Source organism: Thermobia domestica, chromosome 5 (assembly GCF_964235325.1).
Source record: "Thermobia domestica chromosome 5, izTheDome1.hap1.1, whole genome shotgun sequence".
NCBI lineage: Eukaryota > Metazoa > Arthropoda > Insecta > Zygentoma > Lepismatidae > Thermobia > Thermobia domestica.
Genome location: NC_137458.1, coordinates 89,208,763 through 89,221,003, shown reverse-complemented (window position 1 = coordinate 89,221,003; position 12,241 = coordinate 89,208,763). Strand labels below are relative to the sequence as shown.

Here is a 12,241-nt window from a genome sequence, read left to right as displayed (position 1 = left end):
CAGTTCCCCCATGTGATATTTGCATCGTGCAAGATTTCGACGTATATTATTATTATTATTATTATTATTATTATTATTATTATTATTATTATTATTATTATTATTATTATTATTATTATTATTATTATTATTATAGTTAAGAAGTTACAATGGCTTCTCAAGACAATTGGTCCACACGATCTTTATCAACACAAGACTTCAATAATCAAATAAAATCCTAACTGCTTCCTAATATTGGACAATTGTTTATAATTTTGATCTATTTCGTAGTTTATGAAACAAATTGATAAATTACTATAATACTACTTTTTTAGAAACAAAAATTCATCATCTTACCTTCTGTACAAGTAAAAAGTTATATTATCATTAGGGCATTCATTAGGTGGTTCAAGACATCCGAAAATGTTGATTCCCAGAAGCCTTTCTCTTGGATCTACAGAGAATACTGAAACAAGATTTTTAAAAAAATAATCAGAAGATGGAAAATATTTAATACTAGTTATTCTAAAGAAAACTCAATTAGATTACAATCTAAAAACTCATTACCGACGCTACAAAAGAAAAGTATGGTATTTGTGAACTGTTTATAAAATATATGGACTCTACGCCAAGCTTTAATGTAGAAAGATTATACTTCAAATACTTTCTGCAACCATTGAAAAATTACGAAAATATAATATCGTATGACTTAGAGTGTATAGCTTGATATATGCGTAAGAATTACCACAAACTCTTCTTTGTGTTTTACAGTAAGTGTAATTTCTCCTGACTTAAACAATCTCAGTGATAATTTTTCATCTTACTTTCATGGGCATAGGCACCAGTGCCGATTTCAGTATAGCTTTGGCCCACTCAAGGATGTTCTTTTGTCATAAAGTAACTGCAGGTATATACGTCATTGCAGCTAAATACGCCAAGTGTTCAGTGCTGGGACGTTTCCGACGAAATCCGCTAGAATACGCCTCCAATATGTGCCACAGTCTTGGACAAGTCCGATTTTTACGAATACTCCGGGAGACAGCGCTGAGAACCCCCCTCCCCCGTCGCGCTGTTGTTTGCTTCGGGAAGGTTACTTGAAAGGACTTATTATTTCAATATAGGTAAAAATCCGTTATTAGTATTGTGCTAACACAGAACATTGCCGATTGTTTATAAGAATGTACGCCTTATTTCGTGGCCGTCTAGGAACACTTTGTTTTCTAAGTGTAATTTCAGTATTTGTGATTCCATGGCTACTAAATCAATAAAAAGCATTGTATAGCGAAATAAAAAGCATTCTGTAGGGTTTGTGCAGAACTAATTGCAGAAGACAAAGATATTTTCATTTGTCCCACATGTTCCATGTAATATCGGTGTAGTTTTTTTTTCTTCTTTCTTTTTTTTAGGTTACGGTACAGCGACACTGTTTATTTATCTTCTGATGGACTAAAACTTTTCAGTTTAGAACTTCATTTCAACTTTGGAGATTATAGTTTTATCTTTTTATCCTCATCTTGCACTTTGGTTATTCTATTTTTTGTTTCAGCCATGTCGTGTAGTAATATTTGAGTTCATATAATACAGTCGCTGTAAGCAGTTGCAAAATTTATTACAAGTTTATAGTAGTATCCTAGTCTTAGCGTAATTACCTGCACGTGTTGGTAAATACGCCATTTTGTAACACTTTTTTTTCTTTTACCTTGGATACAAAATAGAAGTGAGTGGCACCATTGCCATATTTTTTTCTACATGCGGAAAAGGCTACTCTGCAACACACATGTCTTATTCTTTGTGTTGCATGGAAATTAAAGCCATAAAAAATGCAACACCCTTAACATGGCGTATTTACCTCCACCTACCTTCTATCGTCTAATAAAATATCAATAAGGATTTTAATAACAATATCTAGGTCAATGCAATCTTCAGGGAGCCGGGTTTCCTACGATCAGTACCCATGGATAAAGGTGAAAGATTTATAAAGATCAGCATTTGTAATAAATCGTAGTACATGCGTGTCGGAGAAATATATGAACAGTGGCGCTTCTAATAGAATGGAATAAGTATTCGGATGCCTAGCAACCATATTCAACACAATTTAGAGGATATACAGGTCTAGATACATGCCTCTCTTTAACTTAATATGTACAGACATGCGCAGTTTCAATGTTGTTGATAAAGTCTTGACGTATTTTTGCAACAGATGGCACTAGTTCATTCTTAGAAATACTAGTCATTCACATCTATAGATTCTAATAAATTCCATGTAAACCTCTGAAAAAAGAAAGACAACTAACCAGATTCATATGGCATTTAATCATCTTTCGTTCTCAGAACAGTTCTTATGTGACGTGAAATGGAATCATAGGGATTGTGAATGGTAGCAAATGAAATATTATACAATTCCACGTGCAGTATATCAATCGGTTCCGTGAGACAGAATGGAGGCTAAAATCTGCTCCGGATTAGTGTTCCTGAATCAGACCATATATGTTCAGGTCTGGGAATTTGGCGGGCCAGGGGAGGTGTTCCATTTCATTCCAATGTTCCTCAAAACACTCTCCAAAAGCCCCAGCTGTGTGAATGCGTGCGTGACCGGTAAGGGTCAAAACAAGATCTACCAGAAACGAGGATATTGCGGCGTAGCTTCCCCATGTATCACAACTGGATGGAGACACTGCGGATCGTACGTCGTATGCTTCTTTTGGCGTCCACCAAACACAACACATGTGCTGTGATTTGAAATAAGATCATCGATAACTCATCCTACCATATCAAACATTTCCACTCATCAGTTGTCTATGTTGCATTTTCGCGGCACCATTGATGTTGTGCTAAGGCATTATAGTTTGGTCCGTGCGACCCGACTCTGTTCATTTATGTAGCTCATGGCGGGCTGTGATTGTCGATACAGGATGTAGAACGATCTGCTTAAGTTTTTCCGTAACTTGCACCATAGTTGTGTGACGGTTCTGAGTGACTATCCACTGTAAATCTCAACGCGGGATCATTCACTAAGAATTTTCTTCTCACCGCTGTTTCTCTTTGTCGGCGTGGTTTTACAAAGGGGTAAAAGTGAAGGGGAATGCGGGGTTATGTCGTCCCTCCACTTCCAGAAAATATCTGTGGCGTTCCCTCGCTTTCTAAAAATATGCAATGGGCAAAGTATAGGCACGGGGGACGGCTTGACGTCATGTTTTCCCCTACCATTTCAGATCCACTTTTAACCGTGGTTTTACCGTGAGTTATATGGGTCCTCATTACCTTGAACTCTGACCATCGCGACACGCCCTACACACTTGCCACTTTCGTCACACTCACGCTATATAACGAGTGCCAACCATTTGTCCTTTTTGGAGATCAGAGAGGTTACGTTTTACACTATTACTGTCTACTCAATTCTCTGCACACTGCCGTCCCCATTGCGTTATAAAATTACCAGTAGAGACATAATTGACGCTGCAAACGCGTTGTTCTTTCAGCCGCATTGATATATGGCAAAACTGTGCTTGTACGGCATTGTGCGTTATGAATGACGTTTATTTGGAGAAGAAAAATTTCAATTTCTTGCGCGGCTTATCGTTGTATAAAGAAATTTAAAAGAGAAAATGAAACACCATTTCACGTTTAAGTCGGAATAGATGTCTTTAGATGTCGGAATATTATTTATCTGTAAAAGTATTTTAATTTGTAAGATTTGTCATGACCTACTTACTGGTTTCTCAAACTGCAGCGACTTTGCTCAATTGTCTTAAAAGCAAAAGTTCGTATTATATTAAATATATATGAGGAGGGGTTTATTATTCTCTAAAAGACTTCGGATCAATTGATAACTTATTTACTAAAGATTAGTGACAGTCAGGAACGAACACAGGGGGTGAATGCTGGGGTTTGAATCACCCAAAATCCCGATTTTCCTATGAGTGTAGCCTAATTTCCGGAGTAATTTTACACATAATGTATCCCCATATTGAATGTTGCCCACCTGAAAAGTTTTGAACTCCCCGAAATAAATTCCTGTGTATTTCGTTGGTGAAGTAGCCGCATTAAGCTGACAGGAAATGTAAGAAAGGCAACAAGTTGAATGTATGGTTGCAGGAAGGAATATTATGTTTAATATAACGATCATTGTTTATTATTAATTGAAGCACTTAATGCATTTTAATATTCGTACAACATCACATAATGATTGAAACCATATGACACATCGATAGGCAATTTGTTGTCATTTTCTATTTGACTCCAGTTGATCTAGATAAAACCAAGAAGCTGCACAAGGTTTTATTAAAGTATAATATATAAGTAGAATATGTATCTGCATTAATCATGCTGCATAAAATAATAGGCACAAAAATATCCATCAAAAAGCATCTTTGATACATGTATTTCCAATTAATTAGTTGATTGATCTTCAATTTTTTCAACTCTGAAGCTATATGAGACAGGATCACTTGCTACAATGCAATTCGTATCGCTACTCAGATTTATACTGAAGACAAGCACCTCACGATAAAACGAAGTCATAGCCAAACGCAGAGCTCTCTTGTAGCTATATGGTTAGCTATGTGTCTTTAGCGTGGGATACCCAGGTTCGATTCCTGGTAAAAGCTCATGTGATTCGGATCCCACTTTAAAGTGTAGATCTACGTCTCAAATAGTGTTGCTACTGACATGGTTGCTAAGCTAAAATCCAATCGTAAACAAATGCCTTAAGCATTTAACCCCAAAGTTACTGATGCACTAGAAACTACTGACGTGCTAGAAACAAAGATTTGGTTTAGAATTTTTGAAGGCCTAATCATGTAATATTATACTGGGTAAATCTCTTACGGAAAAGGATTCTTTTTTTCTGACAAGAAAATTACAATCCAGAGACTTCGGAAAAGGGACAATTTTCTAAATACAACCCGTGAATTTAAATCTTAAGCGATGCACACGCCAAACACTTCTATACGTAACCAAATTAATTTTGTATTTGTAGCAAATTTTAACAGTTGATTTTGTTTTCACTATGAAGGAACATTTATATTTTTATGCGCGATTTCTATATATCTACATGTGTGTGAGTGTTCCTACAACTAAAAGCTTTAATCGTCGATATGTAGATATGTTCATGGTATTCCTTCTAAGTTAAACAAAAACTTGATCTACGAGTGGAAATATTTGCAGTGCACTTAACAAGTTGCACAGCATGTATTAAAAGGAAAGTGAAAGTAATCACTAAATTCAAAGGCCAATGTTTACTTTTACAACATTTAAACTGGTTTTCAGGACGTAACGCTTAAAGTAAAAGCAGCCATAATTATTTTTGATAAGAATAACAATTTGTAATATTTTAAACAGTACAGCTGTCACATTTCGTTGATAAGTACACATTTTATATGTTGGATATCTCAAAACTACATTCTCTACACATTTCCCAATAGCCTCCAAGGGCTCGCAACTAAATCAGTTTAAGTAGCTAGCACGCTTTATTATTATTATTATTATTATTATTATTATTATTATTATTATTATTATTATTATTATTATTATTAATAATAATAATAATAATAATAATAATAATAACAATAATAATAATAATAATAATAATAATAATAATAATAATAATAATAATAATAATAGTAGTAGTAGTAGTAGTTGAGGAGTTCTAGAAAACTATTCCCTCTCTCCTATAAAGGTGGTAAGTGTGGTAAATATACTTCCCACATAATGTTGAAAAATACAACTCCCAAATTAGAGCTGAAAGAAAAAAAAAATATTGCAAGTATAGTCCTTTATGTAAACTTAACTTGATAAAAATAGATACAATTGAAGATTTGATAGAATAAGCCGCATAAATGCAAAAGCTCAAACTTAGATATTAGTGTATTGTTTCTCTATGCGTCTATGACGATAAATAGATTTGGTGCTGTCAACACTATAGGTTGAAATTCAAGTACTTCTTGGGTGAGTCGTGATAGATTGTGATATTGGACTTGCTGGGTTTCTGGTATCAATCCTTTAATTACTGTCTTTAATAATGTGTACCATTACTATTACTTCAGAAATCAGAAAGAGATTTACTGTTCTGTTTGACAATGGATGGTAATTTAATTTATATAAAATTGAAGAACATACCACCACCACTATCCCAAATGGTTCCTATTAATAGTTTTTTGATTAAGAAATGTTGTTGGTATTTGACCCCCACTGGATGGCCTACAGGAAACATTGTTCGAATCTAAAGTTAAACTAAAGTGCAGTAATTTTCATTTTGTTAAAAACTATACTGAAAGAGTGTTAAAGGAAGCCCATGAAAGGACATCTAATCACTGGTGATTTCAGAAGATCTTCCCCGGGCGGGAATTTCAATTTATAATAGGGAAAATTGCCGATAATATTTACTGCTAATCGACATTGAGCACTAACGGAGATATTGCCTCGGGAGGCCAATTCGTAGCTGCTGGGGAAACTCACCCTCTCCTCCGGTCCACTTCCTAAAATGATTACTTCATTTAATTAGCATCATTTGCAAAATACACGTGAAGGGAATCAGTTGTCTTTATCTATGAATGACAAAGATGTTAATGTATTCTGTGCGTGCGGGAGGAGATATTTGAGTATTTATACGCAATAAAATCGCGTGTTCAGAGCACAAGGTAATCATGTCCAATCACCAAAGTAATGAGCAGAGATGACACAAAGGGTGATATGTATAAAAGTGAGATCTTACTCTTTGCTGAAGATTTTGAGATTAATCTCAAGGTTGTATGCATAAAAAGCGAGACAACGTGACGTCATTTGAGTTTAATCTCAGGCACCTGAGTAAATGTTCGGAGCTTATAAATCAAACAGTGATTTCTCATTTTTCGTATGCATAAAGTCGAGTATAATCTCAGCTAGCTGAGATTAATCTACAAATTTTGTGAACCACCTCAGTACCTGTTTCACTTGTCACACAGTGTGTGTGAGAGTGGATCGAAATGGCTGAATTTATGGATGTGGAGCCAAGAAAAAAAGTGTACAAAGTTCGGAACGACTTTGATATGCATGACTATAAACGTCTATATAGATTTCAAAACCAAAATGTATGTACAATGGATGGCACAGCATTTGCTTGGGGATTTACTGGAAACCAGAGGTGAGGCTCTGAATAATAATAAGAAGAAGAGGTTTTTTTTTTTTCTCTCACGTTGCACTCTCAATGATAAATAAAACAATAAATAAACAAAAACATGTTAAAAATATTGGCCCCGCGTAGCGTAGTTGCTAACGCTCTCGCTTTCGGTGCGAGCGGTCCCGGGTTCGATTCCCTCCGGGAACACTCGGTCGAAAAAGTGTAAAAGCTTTTTCAGGCCAGCCATCCTGATTGAGGTTTTCCAGAGTTTTCCTCATTCACGCTAGGCAAATGCCGGGGTGGTACCTATCTTGTAGGCAACAGGTCGCTTCCTTCCTTCCCCTACTCTTTCTTCTTTCCTTTCCCCGGATAGTGTGCTCGTTGAGGTACGTCATCCCTCATGTACGTGACGGCTAAATGGCCTTACACGCCGACAGCCTAGAAATCCAAAATCCTAAATGTTAAAAAAATAAATATAATAAATAAATATGGTGATGTAGGGAGAAATCACTTCTTGTTCTTTAGTAATTCATAGTGGACTCCATTTTAGAGTCACCAGTGCCCCGTCTACTTCCGATTTCAACATGTGCGGCTCTAATACTCGCTATGTGTGATTACACGTAACCTTTTATGAGGAACAAGATTGCGCTTGATCATTTTTTCCATTTCTTATAATTTGGGAGTTAATCGAATTTTTTCTGCTTGTTTTAAAACTTTGATTCCTGTTCTTTAACCTCTTCTAGTTGTTTCCAGGAAACCGAGATTGCCATTTTTTTCAAAATCCGCGGAAACCCCTAATACAATTGCATGAGACAGGGGCACGGTGCCTCAGTGGTGCCCTTCCCGCTGATCTAGTGGCTAGCACGTGCGCCTTTGGTGTACGGGGTCCCGGGTTCGATCAGCGGTGAGAAAGTCTTTGAAATTTTAACTGTCCTTGATGTTTCTGTGTTTGTGTCCCTGTCGTTAAGGAAGTTACTGGGAAAACTATAGACTGTACAATGAAGTAAAAATATAGTAAAATAAGGAAATTAAGTTACTGAGACTTGCTCGGTGAATCAGTTAACTTTAAAAAAGTGATAGAGTGTTTACCTCTGGTGCGTGAGGTCCCTGGTTCGATCCCCGGCCTAGTGAGGCTGTGGTGGACAACATTGTGTCCGTGGATTTTCTCGGGGTATTCCCGTTTCCTTCCGCTTTCTCATTCCACTAATTCTTTCATAATCATTTATTTGTTTTCATCATCGTCTCTCTTAGCCTAAATCAATAGTTATCAAAGTGAAGTCCGTGGTACCTAGCCAGGAGGTCCGCGACGCCTGAAAATTGAAATGTGTTGTAATAAAATAGAACTCAGAGCTGTTATGCAAGAAGTATTTTTTTCAGTTACTAAAAATAAAGCAATTAGAAAAATTTTGTGAATTTACGTTTGTAAATTTAAATGTTCAAGCTGGTCAGCCGTTAAATGGGACTGCTTCAAGTAAGAAAAATTCCTTCTTTTTAAGGGTACTTTTCCAAAAGCAGTTGTATATTAACTGCACAACGCCTTGCAATTTCATGGACTTCATCTTTAATTGGCGGAAAGCTCCCACCACTACCACCAAATTCAGATTTGTTTAATAAAAGAGAAGTAAATGTTAGCCATTCCTATGCTTATAAACATCAAGCCTCCCCCCTCCCAATTCTGGGATTTCTAAAAAAATGAGAAATCCGTCCCAAAATATGTTCCTAGATCCGCCACTTCAAGTAACTCATGACTCAAATTGGTTTGCGTGTGTGCTGTGAGTATGAAGAATTGTCTAAAAAGGCATTGTAACATTTGATGCCTTTTCTTACCACTTACTTATGTGAGCAGACCTTTTCTGCTCTTTGCAGTATTCAGGCCTTCCAGCAGGACATTGAAAAAATATAGGACAGTTTGGCTTATACAATAGAATATTACGCTCTGAAGCACAAATAAATAAATAAAAATAAAATAAAAACTGTATTGTAAGAAAAAGCCACCCTTCACCCCACTAGACAACTGGAAAAAAAAAATCAGATTAATACAGAATAAGAGTATATATAACCTTTTGATTTTAAAAAATAATAGACCTGTTGTATTATTTTGGAAAAAAGAATCTGATTGAAATAAACGACTTGATTTACTGATTAAAGAAAAATGATCAACGTATTTCCCTCTCAAATAAATAATGTAAAAGAATGTCATTCATCATAGCTCTGCAAATTATATATACACTTCTAACAACAGTTATACAACATAAATTTCGGTTCATAAATAATTTCCAGGATTTTCACCATTTTTCTGCTTTCCATGACTTTTCCCGGGCGGTTTTACAACACACTTTTATTTCCAGGTTTTCCAGGACGCGTAGGAACCCTGCATATTATGTACAGCAATATTGGAAGGCGCTGGGAAAGTTGATGAATACCAACACACCTCAATGGCCAGCCAATACTGCTGCAAACACTGCTGAAAGAAAACGCTGATACAGCTTGCGTTATAAGAGACTGGAGCATGGCAAGGTTCCTCAGTTAAGCTTCGCTGGGGAAGAACAAGCACATAGGAAACAAACAAAAAAAAGAGTAGACATGGGAGGATAGGAAAAGCAAATTTTAAAAAATAATAGTGAGAATTAGTGACTTGTCCTCAGAAAAAATTGCTAAGACACATTTAGCATATTGTAAATATGTAGCAATTTAAATCATCAGTGGTAGATACTGCCTTTGGCTTGTATATTTAATAATGACTGAAAAATATAGGAAATGAAGGACAAGATTGAAATATAGGACAAATATACACAAATTTCTAAAATATAGGAAAATAGGATAGGTGGGAGGCCTGAGTATTAAAACTTTAAAACGAAATCGTCTTAATGTGGAATCGGGCCTAAGATTGGTCAAAATTATTCCAGATTTTCCAGATTATTATTATTCCAGATTTCAATGCAGTTATGGAAAAACACAAAGATTTTCATTCTTTCCATTAGTGACCCCACATTTGAGAACATTCTTTCTCCAAAAAAAAATTCTTTTTTAAAAAACAACTGATTTTTCAGTCTGGAAAGTTACTGTATTTTCAATTGAAATTTCGTTTCCTAGGGAACAACCATGTATCTTTATAATAAATTACTTACTGCATTACATTTATTGATCTTTTTCTTGTTAGTGGTAATTCTAAGTAGTATATTTTTAATACGATGTGAAATGTCAGATAGCATTACAATGGTGGTCCCAGATCACTTCCCAAATGAACAGAGGTTCTGCGCTATCAGAAAGTTCGAGAACCACTGATCTAATCCAACAGAAGAAAAAGTTGTGCCTTTGTGCCGACTAAATAATGCTACTGATTTTAATTTTACTGACATTCTTTCATGTGCTGCACACTTGAGAATTCCTGATTTAGAAAAAGGAAGGAAATAAACATCGCATTCATTACGTCATTTCTGTATGAAACGTCATCAAAGCCACTTTCACATAAGACAGAACTGTATGTCACAGTGAGAACAATCTCATTCGCTATTCGTTCTTAATATGTATACGAATTATGAGTAAGAACTCACTTGTAGACAGGGCTGTAGTCGAGGGTGCACGGCGGTACACGCCGTATACGCTCTGCTTAATCTTAGCCATTAGAGTGTGTCTTGTGCTTCAAAGCGTTTATAACTTTCTACTTTTGTTTCGTTTATATTTATTTATTCAAATGGGCTATGACTCCAATGATAACTCGGCGTGGTGCCTCCATCGCCCAGTTCTTCGGAACTGAAGTCAGCCTGGTCCTCCAGGTTAGGGGTTGTGTCGGGCTGATCACCAGGCATTTAAAACCTGGAATCGAGCATAGTAGAAAGATAAGCCTCTGATATGGACTGCTCTTTTTGGATACCAACTTTGCTATGATCTATTTATGATAAACGAATTTGTGGTTTTAAGACGTATGGATTCAGAGCCATGGAACGGAGGAGTAAAGCGCATGGAATGGTTGATGGGAGTCTTTGGAAGTGGTGATTTAAGCAAGAATTCAATAGAGCTTTTCCAATAGAAAGACAGGCTTTTGGAGACGAAGCAGATCTTTCACGACAGCTTTCGAGAAAAGAAAGCTTCAAATTCAGTCTCGTAGGTAATATTATTAGTGTGAAGACGCTAGCTTTAATATCTTGGGGGAACAATCGGAGTAGTAGACATAGTTTACACTATTTTTTGTGCTACATTACTATAAACATGACTGAGTGTAGTCGGAGGGGTAGGCGTCGTCACTGGTTGGAGAGAGAAGTAACCATTGCTTCAGTTCGACACATTCTTGTTTACAGAGTATATGAAGAAAAATTATCATTCAGCTTTTTACACAACTATAGTAATGAATTACACCAGTAGTAAGCTAAAAGTCGTTCAGTGAGATAAGAGGTATGTAGTAAACACATAGATGGGTTACTTACGAAATGTTACAATTAATAACTTGGAAAAAAAAGTACAGTGAACTATTGGTAAGCTACTAGCATTAGTTAATATCATTACATAATTGAGATTAGCATTTTAAAATACTTGTTCAATGAACGATCAAGGTGAGCTGTGACATTGCTCCGTATCCTAATCTAAGCTAACATGATTTCGAATCACGTGCCTTCCAATTACATGTAGTTTTTTTTTATTATTATTATTTATTGTGTGCAACTCTAGAAATTTTTATCATTTACAGTATGTGCCTCGACTACAAAAGAAAAGAGAGCTATCCATATTAAAATTAATATTTTCTGCACAAGGAAGTATTGTAAGTTGACCATTTTCCTAAGTTGACCTTGTTTCCATAAGACACGAGCCCACCTATTTATCTTAGGACTTGGCTGCATTGAAACATTTCTCCTATGCTGTTAATGTTAAATTCGCCTCTGTATGTTGGATACCAACGTAATTGTTATTTCTTAGGAACTTTTCCAGATCGTATTTTACTATTGCGTATTGCAGGAAGTCAGCAAGCCAAAACGAAGAAAGAAAAGAATTTCTCTAAAAATACAGCAAGCTGTAATATTTTTAATTGCCTTTATGACTATTGTTGGTAAGGGTATCAATAGAGTAGTACCATAAACTATCTTCCCATTCTTACCTAGGTATATTCTTTACTGCAAGACCATTTCGTGATTCAATCCGCATGGATTCAGATGTCTTTGTTTACATCACCTC

The 12,241-nt window shown here is 35.8% G+C and overlaps 1 protein-coding gene across 3 annotated transcripts in view; it reads right to left on the bottom strand.

Annotated features, from left to right (window-relative positions):
- Positions 1-12,241, bottom strand: part of LOC145685996 (inactive pancreatic lipase-related protein 1-like) — a 76,017-nt gene that overhangs the window by 28,602 nt on the left and 35,174 nt on the right. For all 3 annotated transcript variants that reach the window (XR_014131505.1, XM_081758809.1, XM_081758810.1), the window contains exon 2: positions 337-445. Coding sequence is in view for 2 of the 3 variants with exons in the window: in XM_081758809.1 (XP_081614935.1) it covers positions 337-445 (109 nt within the window). In the remaining variant the exon portion in view is untranslated. The remainder of the gene's footprint in view (positions 1-336; positions 446-12,241) is intronic.